The sequence below is a fragment of the Monomorium pharaonis genome, chromosome 3, assembly GCF_013373865.1.
Source record: "Monomorium pharaonis isolate MP-MQ-018 chromosome 3, ASM1337386v2, whole genome shotgun sequence".
Lineage (NCBI taxonomy): Eukaryota > Metazoa > Arthropoda > Insecta > Hymenoptera > Formicidae > Monomorium > Monomorium pharaonis.
This window is the reverse complement of record NC_050469.1, coordinates 26,890,970-26,918,904: the sequence shown is the minus strand read 5'-3', so window position 1 is coordinate 26,918,904 and position 27,935 is coordinate 26,890,970. Positions and strand designations below refer to the sequence as shown.

Genomic DNA, 27,935 nt, shown 5'->3' with positions numbered 1-27,935 from the left:
TATTGAAGATAAATTTATTATTTGTGAAGTATTAAGGCCCGGTTCCACAACTCACGGTTAAATTAATTGGCCGATTATTCCATTGGAATTGACCAATTGTATTTGTCGTTAAGCAAAATTAACAAACACGATTGGTCAATTCCAATGGAATAATCGGCCAGTTAATTTAACCGTGAGTTGTGGAACCGGGCCTAAAAGTTCTAGAAAAACTCAAAATAATAAAAGCTAATATTAAAATATTACCTATTGATTGAATTGCAGTGGTACTCTCAACTCGCAAGTGTTCCTTAAATTCTAAATCTGTCCAGGGGCTCGATTCTTGAATTCATTTGCAAGAGAAACGTATTCGCAAATTCTGTTCTTACAGAAAAGTTGAAAATTTATTGGCTATCGTATGGCTGTTAACCAATAAACTTGCAACTTTTCTGTTAGAGCGGGTATTTGCGCATACGTTTTCTTGCGAATGAATTCAAGAATCGAGCCCCCGCTATCAACAACATGAAGATAATGTTCAACTCGATGTTTCTTACGTCCATTAATTAAATATTTCAGTAAAGGCAGTAATAATATACAACTATCATTTTCTTCACTGTTTAAAGATGTATTGACTGAAAGGCTGCTATTATTCCAACTGATTTCACTGATACTTGAACTCTCAGTACTTGTACTAGTGTTTAGTACATTTTCCATTAAAAAATTAACCGCTATCTTTTGATTCGTGTACTTCTGTAGTTTTTAACTTTACTAAAAGATACTTGTGCTGTAAGTTATTATTTAAAAAATTTTTTTATAAATGAAACATTTTCTAATAAAAAATACATTTATGATGTTCCATCATATCTATAAAAGTATTTTATAAATAAAATTTATTAATTGTATAAATATATTATACTAGAAAGTTGATACAGTGCAATTTAGTGAATCATTTCATCTTCGTTATTTTCCAAATATTAAACAAATAAAATAAATGTATCTTTTATTAGAAAATGTCTCATTTATAAAAATTTTTTTTTAAATAATAACTTACAGCACAAGTATCTTTTAGTAAAGTTAAAAACTACAGAAGTAATATATATTTATAAACTATAATATACTATAGTTTATTTTTAATTATAACAGTTTTAATTAACTGCTCTGCATTTTCAAGTATATTTTTTACTAAAATATTGTATTTTATTTTTTTATTTCATATTTTTATTTTTTACATTTTATAAAAATGCTTTTTGTTTAAACTACAATTAAAACAAATGTGATTTAGTATGTAAGAAGTAACATTAAGTGAAATTTGCAATAATGTGCAATCCAATTAAATGTAAGTATTAAGAACATTATTTAAAAATGTAAAAAATAGACAAAAAAAATTTCTAGGAGTAAATTGTTGGAGTAGGAATAGGAGTAGGAGTAAATCGTTATTGACTGTTAATTATTTTATAAAGAGTATTATTTACTTTTTATGACTGCATTCTAATATTTATTATTAGTATTGAAAATTTATTTTTATCTATGGTAATGTATGTAAAATCTAAATATTAGAACGTAGCATTTGAAAACAATGATTGATTTTGTTGTATTCTTAAGAATAATAAATCAGATATAAAAGCTTAAGAAAAGTTCAAATTTATTTTGGTCCTTTTTCATTCAGTACAATTTATTTTTTTATACTTAATTTTATTAATCAATAAGTCGAACATTAAAGTGTATCGCAATTAATTTATAAGCATTTTGCAAGAAAATTTTATATAATATTGTGTCTCAACGTTTTTCCTATTATTTTTTATATACGTAATCAGTATTTATACATAACTTATATATATAGTAATCATTACACACATATATCTATTCCTGGCCAAATATTTCTCTGAATACTTGCATTCGTCGATCTACCTGAAGTTCACAATTAACATCTTCATTAGTATCATTATTTATATTATCATTTGGTTCCTCGATTTCTACATTATTATCATTAAAATTGTCGTCATTACAATTCAAACATAAATTATGTAAGATACATGCAGCTACAACTGTATTTGTAATAAATGACATTTTGCGGTATTCTGAAAAAAATTTAATTCGTCGGAAACGTCCTTTCAAATAACCAAATGCTTTTTCTACAACCATACGTGTTGAAGAATGTATAAAATTAAACTCGGTCTGATGAGGAGTAAGATAACCATTATCACGGAAAGGAGGAACAAGCCATTGTAATGACGGGTATGCAGAATCGCCAATTATAAATTTTTCATTGGGAAAAATTACCTCTCTATGTTCATTAGCTGAATTGTATAAAACAGATTTTCTCAGGACTCGTGCGTCATGAAGAGAACCTGGCTGACCACAATATATATTAGTAAATTTCATATCCGCATCTACGACAGCTTGTAAATTTATAGAAAAGTATTTTTTCCGATTGCAATAATCTCTTGCATTCTCTACATTAGGTTTTTCTATTTTAATATGGGTATATACAATCTATAGCACCTATTACATTAGAAATACCTCGTTTAGTGTAAAACTGATGACAAACATATTCGATGTGTTGTTCTTGAGGCCATTTGATAACGTTATCTAATTTTGTCAAAATCCAAGCTGTTACTCGGCGAATTACTCGAAAGACAGACGAAATTGAGACATCAAATCTATCTGATATTGTTCGTAAAGGTTCAGTGTTTGCCATGTGCCATAAAAAAATAAGAAAACTCAGTTTTGCTTCAATTGGTTTCGTTCCAAATGAGTGTGAAGGAATAAAATTACTTTCACGTAATTCATCTAAAACATATAAAAAATTATATACTTCAAATATTAAAATAATAAAATAATGTTTAAAAATAAAGTTTTATATCATTGTTTAAAGAAATATTATTACCTATTAATTGAATTGCAGTGGTACGCTCAACTCGCAAGTGTTCCTTAAATTCTAAATCTGTCCAGCTATCAACAACATGAAGATAATGTTCAACTCGATGTTTCTTACGTCCATTAATTAAATATTTCAGTAAAGGCAGTAACAATATACAACTATCATTTTCTTCACTGTTTAAAGATGTATTGACTGAAAAGCTGCTATTCCAACTGATTTCACTTATATCTGAACTCTCAGTACTTGTACTAGTGTTTAGTACATTTTCCATTAAAAAATTAACCGCTATCTTTTGTTTCATGTCCATCATATCTATAAAAGTATTTTATAAATAAAATTTATTAATTGTATAAATATATTATACTAGAAAGTTGATACAGTGCAATTTAGTGAATCATTTTATCTTCGTTATTTTCCAAATATTAAACAAATAAAATAAATGTATCTTTTATTAGAAATGTTTCATTTATAAAAAAATTTTTTTAAATAATAACTTACAACACAAGTATCTTTTTGTAAAGTTAAAAACTACATCCATAGACTTTTTTAAAGCCGTGTTCATCAGAATTATGAATCAGAATATATACATTGAAAAAGCTAGTGACAAGTTACTGCTCTGCTCTCTGACGGTAAAATAAAAAAGCTAAACAGCGTTCCAGCTACAAGTCGACATTGTGTAACACTGTGTCACACAGTGACAACACAATGTTTCATAGCTGGAAAGCAGCCTAAGTGTAGTAAGCCTTAAGAATCTGACCAATTATAATTGAATGTGAGAAGAATAATCGAATATAATTGGTTAATTCCTTATAGCTTAAGGCTTACTACACCTATTGTAGATCCGGCCTTAAAATGGAATTCATCGTGATGCCGGAAGGAGACGAGGGATGAAATTCATAGACTGATATCTTATTCAAGATCCATCTTTTTCGTCCATATAGTTTGGAAACAACTTTTGGGTAATTAGCAGTCTCGTATTTAAAATCTACCAATTTCAAATACTAGACTGCTAATTTTTATTACATGTAAATGCGAGCAACGAAAGTTAAAACTTGGCTATAACATTTCGAGCGACATCGCATCGAGGACCGGTTCCAAGTTACAACTTCTTGGTAAACTTACCTACCAGGTAAGCATGTGTCTATCTTCATTTCTTTTGTTAAATAAATAAAGACAAACATATATTTACCTGACAGGTGAATTTACCAAGAAGTTGGAACAATCGATCCCGAGTCTCGCGATGAATGCAGATGAATGTGGGGTGCGGTCTGGCCCTATTCTTGAAATAGTTGCGCATACGTAAATAGCAAGTTGCGAATGATCGCAATAGAAAATCCCTAGAACGGTATTCTTGACTGTCGCAAGCAGTAACGTATACGCAATTTTTCGTGTACGATGCAACGAATGGTTCAGACCATTCGTTTCATGAGAAACGTATACGTTTCGATGGTGAAAAGCAATAGTAAAAGCCTCCACGTATTATTAGGTAAGCATATATTTTATAAATTAAAAATAGAAGTATTGAAAATTTACTACACATTGCGTTTTTTTGCAAGTGAATCCTATCAATTGAATATTAATAAAAATATTCATATTGGTGTTAGTCAGCCAACAGTCTCTCGCTGCATCCACAAAATTATTGATGTTATAACAAGAGAAGAAATAATGAAACAGGATTAAGTTTCCCAGTACGTTAGCAGAATTGAACACGTTATCCTGGAAGCACTCGCAATACATTTATATGGAATAACTCATATGCAAAAAACGTGCTATGGTTTATCTCTACAGGCGCTATCCACACAAAAATTTCCATTTAGTAGGTAAGGTGTTAAGAGAAATAAATGACGAGTAATGTAATGCATTATTTAATGTTGAAACTTGCAGAAAATAATATATATTTTCTGCAAATATGTATATATGGAGGAGTAAAAGCCTTAGTGGTGTAAGTCAATTGTTTAAAATATTAATTTGTGTGCATAGATGCAATTTATATATTGTATAGATTGCATCTGTGCACACAAGTCAATATTTTTAAAAATTTAACTTAAACCACTAAGGCTTTTACTTCTCCATAATATTAAGAAAATTTTCAGAAAATTATTAATATAAAATCCTAATTTCCCCCACAAAAACAAATAATATCATAAATTTTTACGTTAAAATGTTTTGGATTGCAGGTGATTCAAGGTATTCTCTCAGACCTTGGATGATGACTCCTATAATAGATGCTATTAAAGGTAGTCCAGAAGCTGAATATAATACCAAACAAATGAGATGTCGTGCATTAATAGAATAATGCAATGGAGTTCTGAAAATGCGGTTTAGATGTCTATTGAAGTATAGAGTACTCCATTACTCTCCACCAATAGCATCTAAAATTATATATACATGTGCTGTTTTACATAATATGTACATTGCCCAAAATGTGTCACTGAATCTAAATGACGATAATAAAGATGTAGATTTGGGATGTATAATAACAAAAATCGTATTGAAAATGAAAGAAACGTCCGTAGAATTGATCCAAATATGGCAGCTGGTAGAAATAAACAGCAATTAATGATTGCAAATTACTTCTCGTAAATTATAAGTATCGTTTATCATTTAGTATAATTTTTATCAATAGTGGATTTATATTAATTAGGAATATATTATATTTTAAGTCAAAAAATTTTTATTTATTCTTACAATGTATATGAATACAAATAAAACATATAATATGAAAGAATTATATAAAAGACTTTTAAATATTATAACGTATTCTTTATGGCATGTAACATTCCCACTTTTAAACATTTATTAAAATGTAAAATAAAATTAATTCTTATAATAATCCTCTTTCTTTAAAATTTACTAAAATTCTCATGTATTTATTTATTAAAAAAAGAAACGATTTAGTAAAATTTTATTTTATAATTTTAGACGTCTTATTAAAAAAATTAAAGTAGTAAACTATAATACTTGCTTTTTCATATATTAATATTGCGTATAAAATCTTTTTAACTCAATCTTACTCAGTCTTATTAATTTCATCTAACAATTAAACCTTGACAAGTTCAAGATCACAATTGTTGCAATATATTACATGAACAATCTTATTTTTTTACTTACAAAGATGTAATAAACATGTTAGATGTAACAAACAAGACTTAAATATAATAAACTCAATATTTTTTATAATTAATTTAAATAAGCGCATCTTAGCTTTATTAATTTTGTCGATGTTTGTAGAAATGTACGTCTATTTTCCGACGTTGCCAAACGTAAATCAGTGCAATGAAAAGCGTATACGTTTTCCTCTGCGAATACTACACTTTTATGTTCAAGAATACCATGTCAGAAACGTATGCGCAATTTCACCGTTCGCAACGTGCGTATACGTAAAGTTGCGTACAGTTTCAAGAATAGGGGCCCTGGGTGCGGTCCCATGAAGCGGATTATGCGGAAGCGGAACGAGCGGATCACCAATCGCGGGATCATTCTAATAGAACTCTTTCAAAGATTCCGTCGAAACGGTCCTGTGATTGGTGATCCGCTTGTTCCGCTTCCGCATAATTCGCTTCATGGAACCGCACCCTGACATTTGAAAAAGCAGAGCTCTCATTGGCTATTACTTATCGCATCCAGTGTGCGAGAACCACAAGTCTCCTCTTATTCAACGAAGGGGAATTCCCGCGAACCTATTTTCCCTGTCTTTCTTTGTGTACTTTTTGTTTATGCGTCTCGCACAATAGGTTATGTACATCATCCGAGGTGCGAAGGAGTTTTAGGTATGTTAACTTTCACCGATATATTTTTTGGAAATTAAATTTCGCAGTCAATAAAAGTTATTCTCACTCTTACGCTACATTTACACTAAAAAATTTTAAAGAAGTGATAAAACCATAAAATGGTTTTGGAATAAGATAAGTCAAATAGGATTTTACGTTATTCACGAGACTAGACTATAATTCATAATCATTTCTATCAATGGATTAACTTTAGTTTCGTTTAATTAATTTTTCATCTCTTTCTATATAGTTTTAAAATTAGAAAAAAAACAAACAGTATAAGCTAAACTGAGTTTAAGGTAAATCTCTAGATGAAACAAAATAACATCTACAACTTTTTTATTTTTATTCAAAGATTATTAAAAATAAAATATTTAATAAGCCATTTTTATCACAATAATTATGAAATTATTAAGTACAATAATTATATTCAGAAATATGAATTTTCTCTGTTTCTCTCTTTCTCTATTCCCTGTTTCCCATTGTCCGATATTGTGCAAAGGCCTTGAGGAGCTGCAAAACATTTCTTAATGAATTGTTTTTTATTCTTCATTTTCTATTCCATTTAGGATGCGTTTGAAGAGATTAACTTTATCAACATCAGTTTATCTTTATTGTTAAAAGTAGAACAAAGGTAGACTGATGCTGACAGTACTAATAACTTATCCATGAGCATATCCTTATCATGCACAGTAAAGTAGCATTGGATATATCTGACTCATGTCACTAAGGTGTTAATTTAAAAGATACTAAAAAAAACATACTTATTCAGAGCACAAAATCTTGATAGGAATTTGGTAAAATACTTGTAGAAATGGATCAAATTAATATAAGCTCTCTCTCTTTTTACTACAATTACAAAAAGAAATACAAGTTTACACAACACATTAATACAATTTAATTATTCAATTCAAGTTTTTATGCAAGTTGAATTTATTTAACTTAAGGAAAGGAAAATTAAATATATTAACAGAAAAAAATAAAAACTCATTAATCATATCGTTAACTTGTTGTAGTAAATGTATTACTTTATATAAATGTACCGTAAAACACATGTACTCTTTTGCGCAATAGTTACAACACGATACTCTCTCTTGCTACGTCCACTTTTGTTTGCTTTTCGCCAATGACTACCTGTTCATCCAAATAGTTCATCCTGTGTCGATCCCTCATCTCATGATCTCTACACGTATTATAATAGAACCTTTTATAAAACACATATAAATACATATAAATACATATAATGAATACATATAAATATTCGCGCTTGTCTCCTTGCTTTGTTCATTGGATGCTTATAAACTTTGAAAAGAAGTGTATACCATATGCTAACTCATGACTTATCACCCTTGTCTCAGAGCTATGCAAATGATTTTTGGAGCTCAGTTATAAAGATGAAGTTCCTTATCTGTACATATATACATACATAATTTTAGCGTACATCTATTGGTTGTGTTCTATAATTTATGTTACATATACTATAGATTTTCAGTACTGATAGTGAATTTTGAAACACAGCCACTGTGATACGTACGTTGCAGTAATATATTTATACAAAATTAATTTTTTGATAAAAATATTGGGGATACTTTATGCTACAGGTTTATCGAATATAATTATTTAAAGGAAAACTTGATTGGAAGTGAAAACACTTTGTGTGTGCTGGTAATGCATTTTCATCAAAAATATGCTTTTGATTTGTAGTATAAAATAAATGTGTCCAAGTAATTAATTTCGTGACTGTATATAAAATTATATTGTTTAATTATTTTGCCATAATTTTATCATCTTTTACACGTTTTCAAATTTAAATAAACAGATAAAGGTAAAAGACAAAATCATATCGGCGCTTTGTTGCAGCTTTATTTAAATTTTTCGATTTGATTTTGTTAATAACAGGCTAGTGAATTTTTTAAGTTTGAATATAAGTATGATTTTGATGGAAACGTATCACTGGTAAGAGTCTTCGCTTCTAGTCGGTTTTTCTTAAAAAAATTAAAATGTTTGAAGCATAAATTTGTAGCATAAAATAACTTTCAATATCTTGAGTGTCCGCACAATTAATTTCATGACTATACGCACAAGAAATGTTAATTCTACTGTTAAGAAAAACGACTATTCAACGATTTATTATTTTTCTTTTAAATAAGTATTATCTTCAGCAATACTCATTATAAATTTTAGAAAAAATGATTATGGTTTAGTAAAAAAATTTTATACTCTTTCGAAGATTTCGAAGAATATTATAAAATTTTATTGAAAAGAAAAGCCAGGATAAATAAATAAATTAAATTTTTATTTTAATATTTTTGATTGAAATATTAAATTATTAAATCAGAATACATCTTGAATAAATACGATAATTATGATGTAAGTACTTATAATACATACAAACTTATGAAATATTTGAAATAATTAATATTACTTAATTCCAGTAACAATTTACAATATTTTTTGTATATACTTACATATAAAAATAAATATCACATGTTTCTAAATAATAAGTGTATTTTAAGATTATTATTAAGAATATAATCTTATGTTGCAGATTATCATTACTTAAAAGAAGAAAAGTAAATTGAGATTTTTGTTAAAATCAGATACTAAAATAACTCAGGTAGTAACTAGTTAAAAAATTAAAAATTAAATAATAATTATTTTATTTAATTAAAAATCTTTAATTATTTATTTTTTAAACATATAATATGCAAAATTTTATTACCTATAATAATTATTTTCTATATTTAGGAAATAATTAATTTTTTTAAGATTATAATTTTTAATATTATATTTGTGCTATTATAAAATTAATATTTAATTTAGGGATAGATTAACTTCAACAAATGATTAAAAAATACTATTTTTTAAATATATTTCTTAACATAATTCTTAAACTGAGAGCTCTGATGCATTCACTATATTTCACTTTTCTATGGTTCTGATCCTTGTCTATTACTTGAATCTCAGAATATTATTACATGTATATTATTTCATTACAGATTTGTTTCGTTATAGACAGGAGAACAGACACAGTATGAAACTTACCACAGCGAACACAATACATTTTTTCAGTCAACGTATAACGTATTATAATGGACAATGGTATTGTTATCAATGTAAAACTACATTCCAAAATTTGGAGGAAGCGCAACATCATTCGAAAAATGATCACTCGAGTCAAACGGAAACGTCTGATTTTATAGACAAATCTATTATTAAAATATTAGCAAATAAAAAATACAAATCCTTATTAAAACAGGGTCTAATAATAAGAGATGTTCAACAGGATTACGTTTGCGTATCTTGCCAATCTTCAGTATCTACTCTTGATGATTTTTGGGAACACTCAAAAGAAGAAAATCACCAAAAATCTGCAAATGACATATTAAAAAGTTCTACAAAAGAACGAGACACGAACGGCAAAATAAATAGTATTCAAAGTGATGGTCCTGTTAATAAAGAAAAATCAGCGGAACATAAAAACAAATCAAATCTTTTGGCAAAAGTACAGCCGATCTATGAGAACAAATTAACGATAGACCACTCGAACAATTCTACGCAAATGACAAACTACCAAACTATTGCAAGTGTGCCTTACGCTCTGATGCAGGAGAGGCAAGCGTATAAACAGTTCGTAATGCAACAAACATTACATTATGGACAATGGTATTGTCACTGGTGTAAATGTACGTTTCAAAGCTTGGCAGATGTAACGTGTCATTTACATAAAATTCATCCCGACATCGGCAATCAAATAACAAATTTCAATAAGTTTAATAATTTTACATTGTTAGACACGAATTACAGGAAGTTATTGAATAATGAAATAGCAAAACAAAATTACTTTTGCATACCATGCCAGTGCTCCCTACCATCCATAGATCATTTTCATGAGCATTCAATGGGGAAGAGACATACACACATGATCAGTAAGAAAAAATATATAGATGCTAATATCATATCAGAAAATCTTGCAAATAAACAAGAAGCTTTAAATAATGAAACAGAATCTAAAATTTACGATCAAGCTGTTTCTCTCAATGTCGCTAAAAATTATTTAATCAGAGATCTTCCAAGCAACTGTAAGGCAAAAAAGGAAAATATAGTTTCTTCTGAATCCTATAGCAAAGACAGTACTAGTGATAATCTACAAATTGAAAAATATATTTATAAGGCTTTTTGTTGTTTATGCGATGTGTTTATCTTTAACACTGTTATAAAAAATCATGTAATAATTGAGACGCATGCATTTATTGCATCTCAACTAGAAATCTCCAGTAAGCAAACAATGTGCATTATGAAAATAGAAGAGGAGAGAAACACTATTAAGGTAAACGGTAAATACTTAGACGGAATAATATGGCCAAAATACACGTCAACGGCAACAAAATACATTTGTGATCAATGTAATAAGACAATCGAAGAGAATGATGTAATAAATCACGAGAGAACAGTACATGAAAATAGTATGATATCGTCGATGAAATTCATTTGTAATTGGCCATTGATTGGAGATTTTAATATTGCTATTTATTATCCACTGTTTAAGTGCTCGTTCTGCAATGAAATAATACATGGTGTATTATCGTTGTCAATGCATTTTTCGAAATCTAAGCACAAAGAAAATATTAAATTAATGATTGACATTAAAAGACAGCATGATAGTTACAAAAACGTACAAATATATTTGGAGCCTATTGAATGTTTAAGTCTAATCTCTTTCGAAAATAATGGCAGAATTGTTCAAGTTAAAGAACAACCTGTAATGTATATAAAAAATCATTGTACAACTTTCAGCAAAAACATTTTATTCGATAAATTAATTTACATTTGCTTTGCTTGTCAATATACGTGTTATAAAACTAACGATATAATTCAACATTTATGTAATAAAAAACATTTACAAGACTTTAAAAATATTTTTCTCACATATAATTATATACATAATATATCTACATCAAAAAAACATAATGTAAATAAAGCACACGAAGTAAAATCTTTAGTTTCTAAAGATGCGTCAATTAGCGATGGATCATCGAACTATAATATTAACAAAACACAAGTAAATACAAAACAACATTGTAATCGTAATTTGATGGGTGCAATAAATGCTGATAACAAAAGTGACAGATCGCGTCAAAATAAAAACAATTTTGGTTTTTTTATATCTAGCGATATATTCGCGGAAATTAATAAATTAATGGTACCAATAAAGTTGGATACAGATTTCAATAAAAAGAAGGAAAACATTCCAAATCAAACACATAAAAACTATAATCAAATGTATAAAAGAGAATTTCTCGACTTTGAGGACATCATGTTTACCTGCAATCAAAAGAGGCTAAATGAGATTAAATTGAATCTACAATTTTTCTTATTACGTGACGATAAAATGCTTTGTCTTTTATGTAACAATTTGCATGCACACGATGCACAGACAATATATGAACACATAAATACTGACATACATACTGCAAGACTACATAAGAACAGTATCGAACATACTGAACTATTAAAGGAGTTAATAAAAGTACAATCTCACGAACATGCTAAATGTTTTGCCTGCAATATTGATGTGTGTGCAGATTCGCACAAACATAGAACGTCTGCACCTGGACAATACGTTCCAAATTATAAAGATCATATTACACATTCCGTACACAAAACCAATCGCAATATGATGCATGTCCGGGTTGAACAAATATTGAAAGAATTTCAAGATTTGTGGTACAGTATTCAGTATTTCGCTTGCGTCGAGTGCAAAGTGAGAATCAAAACAAAGATACAATTTATGAAACATCTTAGCGCCGTACACTCTGCAGTCCTGAAAAACAAGGACAATTCGATGTTTGAATTCTGTTTGACGTGTGCCACTTTATGGTACAAAACAGAAAAATATGGTATTAACATTCGTCAAAATTATCAAGTACACTGTCAGCAATCGACGCATAAGTATTTAAAGAAAAATAATGATTTTGACATATCGCTGCCTCTGAAGGATTTGCTGAGTAAGGTCAACGAAACTACTGCTAATTTGTTTAAGTTGTCGAACGACGTATTAAATGATCCGAAAGTAATTCAACTCACGAATGCATTAACGCATATCTTTAAAACACATCGATTACCTGTAGAAGTGTATATATTCGGCTCAAGGATCACTGGCTTAGCATTGCCAGATAGTGACATTGATATATATCTTAACTTTGGTAAATATGTTTAATTATATTTCTAATCTTTATACATATAAGGTGTTCAGCAACAGATGTGATAAAATTTAAGGATTTTAAATAATAATAAGTTGAAAATATTAAGAATTAAAACAAAATTAAGGAGGGGATTATCATTTCGAGAAAAAAGCTATTGGAGAATTTTTTTTTAGAAACTGCAAGCAATTTATTTAAAATTTTATAATAATTTTAAAATGTAGAACTTATAAAGAAAAATTGTATATTATAAAAGAAAATTTTTGTGTTAGGTGGCGAATGTACCGATCCTAAATTAATTAAAAACAGAAGTAAGCAAATTCAAGACTGTCTACGTACCGACAAAAACTGGGACATTGAATTAACTTTGGACACGAGTAGAACACCTATAATAAAAGTAAAACATAGATTAACGGGACTCTATTGTGATCTCTCGTTTATAAATGGTCTGTCTGTGGAAAATTCTAAGTTTATTAGGTATGAGGTGTTTCTATATTTTCTATGTTTTGTATTTCCAAGAAATGTATGAAATATGTTCATACGAATATCTCTGTTAATAAATCTAGGTTTTTCAACATGGCATGTCCACTGTGCCACAAGTTAACACTCTTTCTGAAAAAGTGGCTTTTGCTGAAAGGTTTGACCGGCCCTGATGGAATAACGAATTATACCCTTACCTGGCTAGTCATCTTTTATTTCCAAGTCAAATTTCAAATACCGACTATTGCTACCTTAATAAAAAGTTATAATCGATTGAAAATCGTTTCTAGTAAGTATTTAAAAATTTATGTAAAAATAATATATTGTAGCATGTTATAGCTTGGAATCTGTAATTGAGAAAGATTTTATTTTTATCATAATAAGTAAATTACAATAATTTTATACATATTTCAATTTTGTATAATGTATGTTATATATTGTGTTATACTTTAGATTGGGAAACTGAAGTTAAGAATACTATTCTTATTAATGTACCCAAGATATCAATCGAGAAATTGCTGTCGGGATTTTTCAACTATTACAGAAAATTCGACTACAAACAATTTGTAATATGTCCGTTATTAGGCCAGGTATGCTGCAAGAGATCTTTTACGGAAGTATCGACTTTACCTGAATGTATGGTCTTGTACGTTGCACAATTGCAGAATGAACAATGTGAATATTTTCGTATTGACTCGCCTATGTGTGTGCAAGATCCATTTGATCTCTCACACAACTTAACAAAGGCTGTACAAATTATAACTCTTAAACGCTTTAAAGATTATTGTGACACAAGTTTTTCAATGTTACATCAGATTACGACTTCGCTAAAACAAAATTATAAAAATTTATAATTGTTGGTTTTTGAAGCGAGTTTTTCTTGATAACAATTATTTTTATTAATTTGGACTTTTGGACGATACATTAATAATCTATTATTTGCTAATAAAACCAATAGTTTTATTAGTTTTATTAGCAAAACATAGTATAATAAGATTATGTTATATATGTAGCAGTATTCTGATAATCTATATATAATGTTTGCGATATACATTGTAATGATGATAAGTGTATTCCATTTTCTATTGCTATATATTTTATATTCTTTAATATTCTATAATACATATTCTATAATACAATATTCTATAATACTTTAAGAAATAATATTCGAATTGTCAACATAAACCAGAACCTAAAAATCTTTCCTAGGATTTCTACATCAGTTGCTGAACAGTCGTCAGTGAATGATTGTTTAAGAAGAATATTAAAATAATAAAATGCAAATTAATTGATAATTTTTAATCTAATTTTTGTATAAATTTGATTAAGATATAATCTTTTATTCGAACAAAATATAATTATTTTTTCTTGTTTACTGATTGAGATGCAATAACTCTGTATTTAATCATTTTTTCTGTACTTGCCCAAAGATGAAAAAAAAAAGATTTTTCATTTCATTTTATTTTACGAGGTTTAATAATTATAATAATTATTTTTTATTTACTGCAATGACAATTCAAAAATTGTTATTTCCAAAATGTCTAAAAGAGAAATCTGATGAGAATTTAATGCACTAAAAATGGATAATCTATAATTTATATCATTGTTATATTATAACATTTTATAATATTAATATTGTTAATTATAATATATAATGTGATTCTCTCTTAAAGTAGATTGCGATATTTTCGAAAAATACTTGATCAGAATTCTATTTTTATAATATATTTTAATATATATTTTAACTATATTGTTATAATTCATATTTTATCATTGTATTATTAATTTCTTTATGTACTATTTAATTCGCGTTTATTGCTTTATTTTATAATACATTATAATTTCGTCGACAAATTAATTTTTTATGATAAAATATAAATCAATCTTTCTAGGTGAGATAAGATATAAAAAGATAAAGAACATTTTAACATTAAATAAAATGTAACATACTCAAGTATTCTGATTTATTCTCGATTCAACTTCTTCCTGTACAATATCTTGCTTCCATACATATTCTCTTACATACTTGCTTTTAATAGGTATACAAGATTGTTTGCATGTGAAAACTGCCAATACTCCCCAATCAAAGGACTTTATAACATCTTTTAAGTTAAGAAAATTTAATAGTTGTGGCATTATCTGAAAATCACATTTTTTATTTAAGGCCATGTTTCAATGTACGTTGTCAATTGCTAAAAACCTATAATATTGTTACGCGCGCTGCTCGCTATACTCTCCGTCCGCGAGTCAACTGTCGAATCGGCGATGTCGATCGGTGGCGGCGGTCAGCTGTCTGGAGCCGGGCAACGGGAATTGACAGGAATAAACAAACAGTCGTTAAGAGGCATCGAGCCAGATCGGTCGTTAATTGTAAACGCTAAGAATAAAGCTGTTCGTTAAGAGTATGGAAAAGTGTCTTTTCATTTCCGCGCGCGCGTAACAATATATATTACGTAAACTACAGATTGATTTTCATTATCGAGAGTGTATAGCGAAAGAAATCCATTAGGAGTACATTTTATTTGATAGAAAATTATATTTTAAGGAAGTCTAAAAGTTTTTACTTTTCAGATTTTTTTTATTTTATTCAATAAGATTTGGTATAACCACCCAATTTAATATTTGTGTATGAGTAAACTGTACGTACTTGAAATTCGAACTGTCTCTCACCATTGCATTCCTGACATTTTGGTATGTCCGTTATTTGATTATGTGATGAAATATAGAGCACTTTTCCTCCTCTATCATATCTGTAAAATAAATATGGATCAAATGTTTAAATTTTATTGAAATTGTAAAACAATGTGCTTCGACATTTTTATAATCGTTATAATTTCCATTATTTTTATATGCCAAATTTTTTTAGCTAAAATGTGTTATGTATATAATTTAAAATAAATCCGCAAAAAATGTTCCAAAAAAATCTCTCAGCTCAAAACAATATAATACTCCCTTAATACTTTTGCAAAGAGACGTACCTCAAAATCTGATCTGGAAAATTATCTATTTTCATACGAAATTCTGCGAACGTCTCATCTTTTTCATCGTTAGCCATTTGAAGTAAATCATCGTTAACATTCTCATTTTGAATTCCAAGTTTGCCATCTTGCAACATTGCATTGTATTTTTTAACTTCCTCTTGTTCACTTTTGGAATCGTTTTCCTCAACATTTTCTTTCGCAGTGTCGTCGCTCTCTATGACAATCTCATATTCAGGAAACAGAAAATTGGAATCGCTATTTTTCGCTGTTTCAATGCCACATGTATCTTTATGCCTATTCTTCCAGTCGTACACCTGATGTATGCGTGAGCAATAATTGACAACTTTACATTTTCCGCAATGATTAGGAGCTAAAATCCCACAGACATGGCATGTTTTTGCCCATTGCAATACATCTATGAAAACAAATTATTATTATTAAACTTTTTATTAATCTTCTATGTACTTTTATTAGTTTACAAAGAAAGCTTATATAATATTATGATTTCAGTGATGTAATAATACTATGTCAATAAAACCAATCATCAATTATGTAAAAATAATTAAAAAATTAAATATAAAGTTCAATGATGGCTAAATGCTGATATTTCTTATGTGATTTTATATACATTTTTTAATTCATTAAACTGTGCATCAAATAAATTTAATGGACTTGAAGATAGTTTTAACAAGATGTAAATTGAAAAAGAACAGTAATATCACAATATTAATAATTAATAATTACCTACTTTTTTCAAGAGTTAATTTATAACAGTTTCAAGGCTAAAAATTTATTCAGTGCATAATTTGGTAAACTTGGAAATGTATATAAAAATTGCACAATAAAAATCAGCACTAAGATTGAATAAGATCAACAATGACTGATTTAATTATTACTATACCAATGTCCGTTCTCCAATCCTCTTGTTCTACTGGTGGTTCGGCTGGATAAAAATCGTTTATTCTATTCAACTGTGACCTGAAGATCTTCAGGTTTCCATTCTGATTTGGTCTGCAACAATCTGCATTCTTGCACACAAAGATATATACAATCCTGTGAAATGTGTTAGCGTCCTCCTCGTACGGTGCGTAGATCTGGCAGAGAAACACGCAGGGATCGCCACAATAGTCGCACTCCAGGTCATCTTTGCCGGGAATGTTTTTCATATCTAGCCAAGCTGGCTTGCCGCCTACTTTACTGGGAAAGAATCTGCTTTGGAGTCGCCAGGACTCACATTTTTCCACGAATCCCAGATCAATTGCCATATTCGAGACCGTCAGGAAATCGCATACGAATGTGTCACAAAGTGTGCTGTCGATCTGGAAACAATACAGAGATAAATAAACGCGAAAATACACGAGAAAACGCATACTTACCTTGAAACATCAAACTGGACTATTGGACGCACGTGGTCTTTTGTGTACACTGCTGTTTAGATAATCTCTTTTTGAGTGTAGTTAATGTAGGAATCGTAGTAATCAGTAGAAATGGCCAATTAAAACAACACATTAGACCATTGGCGGCGTCTAATTGGCTGAGGTTGTTGTAATTCTTGCACTTTACTATATACACTCGAGAGACAATAAAAATTTAATTTTGTCATTTAAAAAACGGAAAATAAAAAAAATTTAGAAACTTATTTGATCTATTTCTTCTAGCTTTCTGATAATAGATAAATCTCCCTTTAATTTAACTTACTCCATTTTTATGGAGTCTAATCGGAGTCATTATTTGGAGTTGTCAAAATTATATACACGTGTACAATTTATCCATTAGTTACCGACGGAAAGTAAATTTGAGCGCTGCCGTTCACGAACTTCAGCACCATCGTTTACATCTCTCGGTACTACGTGGTACTACGTTGTGAATGTTGTGTATATTGATACCTGTCACGCGTATACGGTTAGCTACTCGACCCAACTGAAAGTCAGCAAATTTACCTGCGTTTTTCGAAAGGCGTGGCGAGGATGACGTCCTGTTTCGAGAATATGCAGGTGCCGTCCTGCATCTGGTTCGAAGGTGGTGAGAAGAGGAACGCGCTCGTCTCGATGCTCGCGGGCATACTGGTAAATCTCATAGATTTCACGCTCACGATAGTCACGATAAACTTTTTTCGTCACGACAAACAAAACACGCATACCTCCCACGAGCGAGTTGTCACATTATCGACAAGCACAACTGTCTCTAGCATGCTTCCTTTCTTTGATTATTTGTCAAATTTTGATTTTCTGTATAATATTACAAATATATTTGTCTTATATACATATAAAGATCATGTGCTTTCAGCGACTCTCATTTCTCGCGTTTACATTTTCCTTGTAACTAGTACAAGAAATCTTACTGAAATGCTGTTTTAGTTTTTCGTGGGATGGTGGTTTATAATAGATGCTCATGCAAAATATCCGAGTGAAATGGCAAATGCATACCATGTTTGTGGAGTATTTGGTACCATATCGCTCTTCATGTAAGTAACATTAATAGTATTATCAGTAATATATATGGAGGAATAAAGTAACAGAAGGGAGTGTGACAGGGTGAGAGATATTTTCAGCAGCTGGAAGGAGGGAGTAGGCACAAGACTTATCAAAAGTTTAAGTATAAGGATATATATTCGATATTGTGTTTGGTGTCAAAATAAGGCAGTCAATCAGATTCTTTACTTCACCTCTCGCAGTTTGTAATATCTCTCTCACCCTAACACTCCTTTTTCTGTGTATGCGTGCGTGTGCGCGCATGCGTGCGCATGCACGTGTGTATGTGTGTGTGTGTGTTATTCTTCCATGGTAATACATATATATTATAACGGAATATATAAAAATTGAAATATATACTACAGAAGAACCTCTTATTATGATTTACATTATCTACTATTGTATGGAAGCAATTAATATTCCTACAGGGTCAATTCAGTAACAAATGCACAGATAAGAGGAGAAGCTTACAATGGTGGTTGTTTAGGAGCAAGAGGAGCTCGGAGTTGGCTGTTTATTGGATTTGTTATGGGATTTGCAGCAGTAATAGCAGCCTGTTGGATCTTATTTGCCAACTTTGTAGCAGCAGGTATTAATAAAACAATTTAACATACAGAACTTTCACAAGAAAAGTGACACAAGTCATAAAGTGTCCTTATTCAAGAGAGAGCAAAAAAACTGCATTTTGAAATTATTTACAGCAGTATTAAATATAAATAACTTATAGTTAATTATAAATTGTTTCCAGTTTTTTAGAAAGATAGATATTAATTCTATTATAGCATTATGTTAGACCCTTATAAACTATTTGTTTTGATTTGTATTATTTTTTATTTTTATTTTTTAAATTCAATTTTGAATTCAACACATACGTTTTTTACAGAAGTTTAAAGATATATATTATATTTTTTATCTTTATTAATATTATTTTTTATTTTCACATTACATTTAATATCTTTTATAGGCGCAGTACATCATTGGCCAGGAGTAGGATTGTTCCTACAAAATATATTTATTTTTCTGGGTTCGCTCACATATAAATTTGGTCGATCCGAAGATCAATGGGGTTAATAGATGTGTGCTATTGACGGAAAATGTTTTTATCACCATATAGTAAAATCATACACTAAGCGGAACAAACTTGAGACGTCAACATATACTTTGTACTGCTTCGAACGTGAAATCCATTTTGGTCACAGAAAATAATTCTTATTATAATAAGCATTTCCATATACATGCGATAATTTTTATTTATATTCACTAGAATTGTGGACACAGCAATTACAAGTTCTAATTATAGATTTACTGTAAAAATAAGCAGACTAGATTATCGACTTTTATGTGATAGAGTTATATACTACTTATGCTACGCTAGTAACGTTAAATCACATCAGTAACTTTTTGATCTGTGCATTTTCAAATCCTGTATGTATATATCTTACTTGTTGTTTAGTTATTGGTATTTTATATTTGATACTTACACAAGAAAGATAATCATAACTATCTGATGAATTAAAGTTAAATAAATATACTACGTTCCAAGAAAAAACAGAGTTTTTAAAGATTTCTTTATAATTAAAGGATTTATTTTATCAAAGTAATTTCTTTCATGCGACTGATTTTTTACTTGTTATACTTTTTTTAAATCAGTTTGAATAGATTCTGAAGTCTATTTATATAAATTTAAATAGACATGTAATTTAAATAAATACAAGATAATATATATGCAAGACAACTTTGATTAAATTCTGATGAACTTAATTAACTTGTCAAGTAATAGCTTAAGTATTTAATATAAATAAAAAATGTTAATTTTTTGTTTTTAATGTATGAATAATATTATACTACGAATAATTAAAATTTTTACTTTAAGTAAGATATATTTGACTGATTGAATCAATTACCAAATAATCGATTATAAGTTAATCGAAATGTAGTTAAAATTGCATACAGAGACGCCGACTTATCACGCGTATTTAACGTATAAAGTCTATCTCGACGAAATGTAACGTTTTTCATTTTACATTCTAGAAATTTTTTTTTCATACGCATGAATTTATACTTGATTGATTAAGGCCCGGTTCCACAACTCACGGTTAAATTAACTGGCCGATTATTCCATTGGAATTGACCAATCGTATTTGTCGTTAAGCAAAATTAACAAATACGATTGGTCAATTCCAATGGAATAATCGTCCAGTTAATTTAACCGTGAGTTGTGGAACCGGGCCTAAATTGATGAATTAAATTGATCATTAAAGATTAGAATTTAACCAAAGTGAAACTGATCAAGACTAAAATTTGTCAAATTTTAATATTCAATTAAAATTGCAATTTATGAGACGATTTTGTCTGGGCTTTAGCCTTTGTTTACAATAGATGTAGTAAGCCTTAAACTACAAAAAATTGACCAACCACAGTTGATTATTCTTCTCACATTTGACTATGGTTAATTTCTTACGATTTAAGACTTACTACATCGAGTCAGTTATTTCAACTTCTTGATAAACTTATTTATCAAATAAGCATGTATCTATCTTCATTAGGCGGCGTCTACAATGGCATCTTAAAACATAAGATTTAAGAAATTGACCAATCACAGTCGAATTTTATAAGAATATTCAATTGTGATTGATCAATTTCTTAAATCTTACGTCTTAAGATCTCATTGTAGACGCCGCCTAACTTTTTTAAAATAAATTATTTTATTAGGGAAAATTCACACCTTGGCAGAAAAAGCAGAATTCATGCTGGTAGTAAATAGTGCACTCTGCTTTTCTGTTTTAAAAACTGTCAACTATTGACGCGACTTCTGATTGGTTTTTTGCTTTTTTGTCAAGGTGTGAATTCTTTCTTTACGTTTATTTTCCTTAGGCCCGGTTCCACAACTCACGGTTAAATTAACTGGCCGATTATTCCATTGGAATTGACCAATCGTATTTGTCGTTAAGCAAAATTAACAAATACGATTGGTCAATTTCAATGGAATAATCGGCCAGTTAATTTAACCGTGAGTTGTGGAACCGGGCCTTAGACCTTGTCTACAATAAAGATTTAAGCTTTAAGCCGTAAGAAATTGACCAATCGCAATTGAGTATTCTTATAAAAATTGACTATGATTGGTCAGTTTTTTATGGCTAAAGCTTAAATCTTTATTGTAGACAAGTGGTCTGTTCTTTCTAGCTGCACTGTTGCACCGGTGCAATAAGTTAAAGTAAGACAAGTATATTTTTGGTCTGTTCTTTCTAGCTGCACTGTTGCACTGGTGCAATAAGTTAGAATGAGAAAAAATATACTTGTCTTACTTATTGCACCGGTGCAACAGTGCAGCTAGAAAGAACAGACCATTTTTCTCATTCTAACGTATTGCACCAGTGCAACAGTGCAGCTAGAAAGAACAGACCAAAGGCCTTACGAATATGTTCTCGATGGAATTGACGTTATCGGCACGAATCGCGCGATACGATTGGCTCCGATTTGCCAACGCGGACCAATAGCTTGTGGCGCGTTCCGCCAATCACGATGTGCCACACCAACACATGGTGCTCAGCGGCACGAAGTGACGGAGTGTCACGCAGTATCACGGATACGGAGAGTGTTGCGGTGGAACTGGTGGAAGGTGTTGCGGTCAGTTTTTTGTTGATTTAAAAGGGGCTGGCGATGCGCGAGCGTGTGTTCTGAATGGTGTACAGCTGAGAGTAGCCGCCCTCCCCCGAGTACGTCGTGTGTTGTCACAGGACCCGAACGCAAGGTAAGCGTGCCTGCTTCTCCGATCGACGTGTCCCACGTCGCCGGTATTCATAACCAATCTTTGACAACTCGCTCGTGACACGGCACGACGGCATGTACTATCTCGTATCTCGATCTATCGCGAGTACGTACACGTTAACGTTCTTGAAATCTCGCTGTCACGCTGCGTGTTATCATAATCATCTGTCTTGGTTTCCAGATGGGATTCTCACAGAGAGGCATGTCGATGGCGTCGCTCGCCCTGCTCGTAATCGCCACTTTCATCGGCATCAGCGAAGAAATTGCCGTTATGAGCATCGACCTTGGTAGCGAATGGATGAAGGTCGCTATCGTCTCGGTACGTAACGTAATCTGTTCCACGAGCGTTCAATGAATTGACGTTTTGCATGAGAGTACTTTGTCAATTGAATATGTCTGATAAATTTTTTTACTTTAAGAAATTAATCCTGTGAACTGTTTATTATAAAGTACCTTTGTTATTCTATTGCTCTGCAGCCTGGTGTTCCTATGGAAATAGCTTTAAACAAAGAGTCAAAGAGGAAAACGCCAGTGACAATCGCGTTCCGGGATGGAGAGAGGTTATTTGGCGAGGATGCTCAGGTGATTGGTGTCAGATTTCCCCAAAACACCTTCTTCTATATTCTAGACCTCCTAGGAAAGCCTATAGACAATCCGTTAGTACAACTTTACCAAGAGCGGTTTCCCTATTACAACATCGTCGCCGACGACGAGAGGAAAACCATAGCGTTTAGACTGAACGAGAACACAACGTACACCCCGGAGGAGCTGCTCGCACAGATACTGCACAAGGGCAAGGAGATCGCGGAGGCGTCTGCCCATCAGAAGATCAACGAGGCCGTCATCACTGTACCAGGTTTCTTCAATCAGGCCGAGCGGCGGGCGCTGATACAGGCGGCGGAACTCGCTGGCCTGAAGGTGTTGCAACTCATCAACGATTACACCGCGGTCGCGCTGAATTACGGCGTGTTTGGTAGAACCGAGATCAATGATTCCGCTCATTATATCATGTTCTATGACATGGGTGCCAGCAGCACCACCGCGACTGTCGTCAGCTATCAGAACGTAAAAACGAAGGACCGAGGTTTCCTCGAGACCAATCCTCACGTGGTCGTACTGGGCGTGGGATATGATCGCACGCTCGGCGGTCTGGAGATGCAAATTAGACTGCAGCATCACTTGGCGCGAGAGTTTGATGCTTTAAAGAAGACGCCAAACTTGGTATTCAAAAATCCGAGAGCAATGGCAAAGCTCTTTAAAGAAGCTGGACGCGTTAAAACTGTACTTAGCGCCAACGCGGACCATTTCGCCCAGATAGAGGGTCTAATAGACGATATCGATTTTAAATTGCAAGTCACAAGAGAGAAGCTGGAGGAAATATGCGCCGATTTGTTCAAACGTGTAGCGAATCCTGTGAAGATTGCACTGGAAACTTCGGGTAACCTATTATTTTACAAATAGAATTATAATTATGATTTTTGCAAATATGTACTTAAACGTATTGTTAAAACTGTTTTAGGTTTATCAATGGATATTATATCGCATGTTGTATTGGTGGGTGCAGGTACTCGCATGCCAAAGATACAAGAGACATTGTCTCAATATGTGAAGACAGAATTATCAAAAAATGTAAATACGGATGAGGCAGCTGCTTTAGGGGCTGCGTACAAAGCGGCTGATCTTAGTCAGGGTTTCAAGGTCAAGAAATTTGTAACAAAAGACGCTTTGTTGTTTCCGATTCAAATCACTTTTGATAGAACTGTTGATAATAAAAATAGACAGGTAAAAGATTATTATTTGCTATTTTACTTTAATATATTTTTATTTTTTATATTAAAGTATTGTATTTTTTTTCTTTTCAAATTTAAATTTGGTTTGGTATAGGTGAAGAAGACGTTATTTGGCAGAATGAATCCTTTCCCACAAAAAAAGATTATTACATTTAATAAGCACACGAATGATTTTGATTTTCAAGTGAATTATGCCGAATTGGATTATTTGCCTGCTAGTGAGGTAATGTAAGTATCTGCAACTTTTATTTATCTGTATTATAGATTTTATAACACTGGAAACAGGATAAATTATCATGTTACTCTAAATACCAAAATTTTCATATCTTTAAAACTACAGAGATTAAATTTGTTACAGTTCTATCGGTAATTTACATTTATCTACTGTATCACTGAATGGTGTAGCTGAAGCTTTAGAGAAGCATGCCAACGAAGGCGCCGAGAGTAAAGGAATCAAAGTGCACTTTAATATAGATGATAGTGGCATATTAAACTTATTGACTGTAGAATTAGTTTCCGAAAAATCGAGTACTGTTGACGAAGAAGAGGGTACTTTCTCAATACTTGGCTCAACTATTAGTAAATTCTTTGCAGGTTTGTGCCGAAGGAAGTGCAAAAAATGATGTCATTAGTTTTTGTTGCATGTTACAAATCTCAATTTCGATGATATTTGCACTATACTGGTTCTTTATATCCGGCTTTCACATACATTGAAGAACCTTTGTTTCTTAAGAGAAATATGTTACTTTTAACTTAAAAATTGCACAAATTATTTCATGTTATTTTTTAAAATCATTTTTTGCATTTTTATCAAGAAATAGCTAGATGCTTCTAAACAATACTATCATCGAATAGGGCTCAGATTTTGTTGTCGTTGACAATTAAATATGCACTATTATAGCGAGAGTTCTTACAACTTTTACATTAATATAATTTATATATATATAAACAGAATATTTTTTATTTAGTGTTCGCATCTACTTAAAATTCTATTAGACATTACATGAAGTTTTCAAGTTTACAATTTGTATAGTTTATGTCAATAACATAAAATTCTAAGCCCTGATTACAGATTATCCTAATATGTAGAAAGGAACACATATTAAATTGAAATCTTAATCTTTTAGGTTCTTCTTTAGAGAAAGAAACAGAGGAAAAGACAGAGGAGCCACCGAAAGAGGATATAAAACCAGTGCATGAAGAACCAGAATTTTCGGAGCCGACAAAAGAGACAGAGGAGAAGGAAAAAAAGAAAAGCGAGGCGAAAGTGAACGAAGATAAGGCTGTAAATAAAACCGAGAAAGCAGATAAAGAGAAGAAAGCCACGATCGTTCAGATCAAGGAACCTATCGGTTCGAAAGAGGTCAAACTTGGATCACAAATTCTATCTGGTGAAAAACTCACGGAATCTCTAGACAAGTGAGCAGAATTTTTTTTTTGCAATTTGAGATATAAATTAAGAAATTATTAACATCTTTGATATATATTTTTTTCTTATTTAAATGTTAATACAATTTTAATTTTTTGTTACCTCCCTTCTCTCCCTTTCCTCTTTTCTCTCTCTCTTGACAACCAAATACATATTTGACATATAATAAACTTTTTTATATTATTTTCATAAAACTTTTTTTTAGAATACACCGTTTGGACGTGCACGATTCGGAGAAAGCTCGCCGTGAGACTGCGTTAAACAACCTCGAATCATTCGTAATTGACGCGCAGCAGAACTTTGATTCCAAGGAATTTTCGGATGCGGCTACTGAGAAAGAGATCGAAGAGATTCAAAAAGCATGCTCTGAGATTTCCGAATGGTTATACGAGGACGGATATACCGCAACTGCGGAAGTGTATGAAGAAAAGTTAATGGAACTGCAAAAGTTAACCAACGACGTATACGAGAGAGTCTCTGAGTCCCGAGACCGACCGGAAGTCCTAAACGGAATGGTTTCGTTACTTCAGGGCAGTAGATTATTCCTAGAGAATATGCGTAACTTGAGTCTAACGACTGAAATTATTACGCCTGTTGAAGTCGAAACGTTAGAAAAAGTGATCAATGAGACACAGGTAACAGTTTAATACATCTCTAAAATATAATTTTAAAAAATATATATTAATTAAAAATAATTCGAGTTAAAAATAAAATATCGAAAGGGTTAGCTTAAAATGACAATAGTATGCTACTGCGTGTTTATAACATTAATCTAATGGAAAAAAATGATTTTTTTCTTCAGGATTATCATGATACAATCACGAAATATTTCGTGGATGCGCCGCTAAACATACCAGTAAAATACAAGGTCCGTCATATTGCAAATAAGATGGAACTACTAGATCGAGAAATTAAATACCTTCTTAACAAGGTAAAAATTTGGAAACCGAAACAAGAAGCTGCAACGAATCAGACAGATAAGGCTGAGCGCACAATAGAGAAAAACGAAGAATCCACAACGGATTCCGATACTAAAAAAGACAAATCTGCGGGAGAACAACCGTCCGATAATTTGGAAAAACAACAAGAACAACCGATATTGGAAACGACGGATTCTACACAAGATCCACTTTTATCGAAGAACGAGAAACCGTTAACTAAGGAGGAAGTTAAAGAAGAAACGCATCAAGAACTATAAAAAATTATTTATTTAAAAGAGTGTAATTCTCTTATTGATCGACGATAATCGTCGATTTAGGCAATTTTTATGTAGATTACTTTTTTCAGATGCATTTAAAATCAAAGCAGAAATTGTCTTATGCGTTGGCGTTGAATAAGTTATTTTACAAATGTGAATACTTCCCATTTAATTAATAATATGTATTTATATACGAGATGTAGTTTTTCACCATTCGTTCGTTCATTCATTCATTCATTCATTGTAGAAAAGTTATTACAAGAGTGTTAATCTTATCATTGATCGTTCGCGATAACAATTATGTTACACAAGTGCCAAGCAATAGCAGATCCCAACAATTGATTTATGTTTGATAACGAACACGCATAAAACAGGCCAGTTCCATGAAGATTCATCTCGAGTTTTTACAGTATAAAATAATTTGTGACTTTACATGTAAAATGCTTCTGCTGCAAGTGTATACATTATTTACTTATGTACTACTACGCTACAGATAAAGTTGCAGTATAAAGCATACTATTGCTTGTAAAAACACGAATTATAACATATATAAAATGTTTGTTCATAAAGCGATTCTTGCATATCTTTCAGGGGTTCTGGATCTTTCACGTAGCAACAAGTCTTAACATTTTCGCAAATGTAAATTAGTAGTAGTTTTGGAATGAATTTACATCGTATTTCTTATATTACATTGATCTGTATCATCTTTTTTTATAAAGAGTCACTTGGATCTTTTTTTTTGTTATTTATAGTGATATCATACTTTGAAAAAGTGACACATTTCAGATATATATTTCTTAAAGAAGTTAAAATGTATATTATATATATATATATATATATATATATATATATATATATATAAATTTGCACGATATAAAGTAGATACAGGTTCTCGAGAATTATAAGATAATATTGCTTTTTTTGTAAAACACATTTAGATAAATTCTCTGAAAATAACAAACACAATATTATTATTCTACTGCCAGCT

General features: G+C 30.8%; 5 protein-coding genes and 1 long non-coding RNA gene across 24 annotated transcripts; 4 read left to right on the top strand and 2 right to left on the bottom strand.

The window, feature by feature from the left end:
• Positions 1-1,594: 1,594 nt before the first annotated feature.
• LOC118644849 lies at positions 1,595-3,480 on the bottom strand. 4 transcript variants are annotated; one of them, XM_036284553.1, is made up of 5 exons: positions 3,356-3,480; positions 2,864-3,169; positions 2,497-2,790; positions 2,257-2,324; positions 1,595-1,884 (listed from the first exon to the last, which is right to left on the bottom strand). In XM_036284553.1, the coding sequence occupies exons 1-5, from the start codon at positions 3,417-3,419 to the stop codon at positions 1,837-1,839; spliced, it is 780 nt and encodes a 259-aa protein (XP_036140446.1). In that variant the 5' UTR covers positions 3,420-3,480; the 3' UTR covers positions 1,595-1,836. The 4 variants fall into 4 exon arrangements, with proteins under 4 accessions (XP_036140446.1, XP_036140443.1, XP_036140444.1 ...); XM_036284550.1 differs by having other exon boundaries at positions 1,595-2,324; XM_036284551.1 differs by having other exon boundaries at positions 1,595-2,324; positions 2,497-2,766.
• Positions 3,476-5,500, top strand: LOC105832203. 10 transcript variants are annotated; one of them, XR_004962645.1, is made up of 6 exons: positions 3,476-3,594; positions 3,697-3,816; positions 3,894-3,986; positions 4,054-4,343; positions 4,462-4,677; positions 5,035-5,500. It is a non-coding gene; the product is annotated as an uncharacterized LOC105832203 (long non-coding RNA). The 10 variants fall into 10 exon arrangements; XR_004962646.1 differs by having other exon boundaries at positions 3,476-3,629; positions 4,068-4,343; XR_004962643.1 differs by having other exon boundaries at positions 3,476-3,629.
• A 943-nt stretch (positions 5,501-6,443) lies between these two features.
• LOC105841153 lies at positions 6,444-14,753 on the top strand. 3 transcript variants are annotated; one of them, XM_036284549.1, is made up of 6 exons: positions 6,444-6,627; positions 9,176-9,244; positions 9,627-12,833; positions 13,103-13,307; positions 13,397-13,599; positions 13,764-14,753. In XM_036284549.1, exons 3-6 carry the CDS (start codon positions 9,662-9,664, stop codon positions 14,162-14,164), a joined length of 3,981 nt encoding a protein of 1,326 aa, XP_036140442.1. In that variant the 5' UTR covers positions 6,444-6,627; positions 9,176-9,244; positions 9,627-9,661; the 3' UTR covers positions 14,165-14,753. The 3 variants fall into 3 exon arrangements, with proteins under 3 accessions (XP_036140442.1, XP_012543747.1, XP_036140441.1); XM_012688293.3 differs by lacking the exon at positions 9,176-9,244; XM_036284548.1 differs by lacking the exons at positions 6,444-6,627; positions 9,176-9,244 and having other exon boundaries at positions 9,439-12,833.
• On the bottom strand, positions 12,318-18,006 carry LOC105841155 (programmed cell death protein 2). 4 transcript variants are annotated; one of them, XM_012688296.2, is made up of 6 exons: positions 17,668-18,006; positions 17,193-17,610; positions 16,289-16,706; positions 15,958-16,060; positions 15,261-15,449; positions 12,318-12,451 (listed from the first exon to the last, which is right to left on the bottom strand). In XM_012688296.2, exons 2-5 carry the CDS (start codon positions 17,554-17,556, stop codon positions 15,261-15,263), a joined length of 1,074 nt encoding a protein of 357 aa, XP_012543750.1. In that variant the 5' UTR covers positions 17,557-17,610; positions 17,668-18,006; the 3' UTR covers positions 12,318-12,451. The 4 variants fall into 4 exon arrangements, with proteins under 4 accessions (XP_012543750.1, XP_036140447.1, XP_012543749.1 ...); XM_036284554.1 differs by lacking the exon at positions 12,318-12,451 and adding an exon at positions 13,570-13,657; XM_012688295.2 differs by lacking the exon at positions 12,318-12,451 and adding an exon at positions 14,045-14,137.
• Positions 18,007-18,154: 148 nt separating this feature from the next.
• Positions 18,155-20,313, top strand: LOC105841156 (transmembrane protein 50A). Its single transcript, XM_012688299.3, has 4 exons — positions 18,155-18,357; positions 18,649-18,755; positions 19,191-19,351; positions 19,727-20,313. Exons 1-4 carry the CDS (start codon positions 18,259-18,261, stop codon positions 19,831-19,833), a joined length of 474 nt encoding a protein of 157 aa, XP_012543753.1. The 5' UTR covers positions 18,155-18,258; the 3' UTR covers positions 19,834-20,313.
• A 1,984-nt stretch (positions 20,314-22,297) lies between these two features.
• LOC105840693 (hypoxia up-regulated protein 1) lies at positions 22,298-27,677 on the top strand. Of its 2 annotated transcripts, none has more exons than XM_012687702.3 (9): positions 22,298-22,513; positions 22,712-22,849; positions 23,008-23,968; positions 24,050-24,312; positions 24,415-24,548; positions 24,679-24,869; positions 25,448-25,739; positions 25,955-26,384; positions 26,552-27,677. In XM_012687702.3, the coding sequence occupies exons 2-9, from the start codon at positions 22,712-22,714 to the stop codon at positions 26,945-26,947; spliced, it is 2,805 nt and encodes a 934-aa protein (XP_012543156.1). In that variant the 5' UTR covers positions 22,298-22,513; the 3' UTR covers positions 26,948-27,677. The 2 variants fall into 2 exon arrangements, with proteins under 2 accessions (XP_012543156.1, XP_012543155.1); XM_012687701.3 differs by having other exon boundaries at positions 22,300-22,513; positions 24,679-24,914.
• Positions 27,678-27,935: the final 258 nt, after the last annotated feature.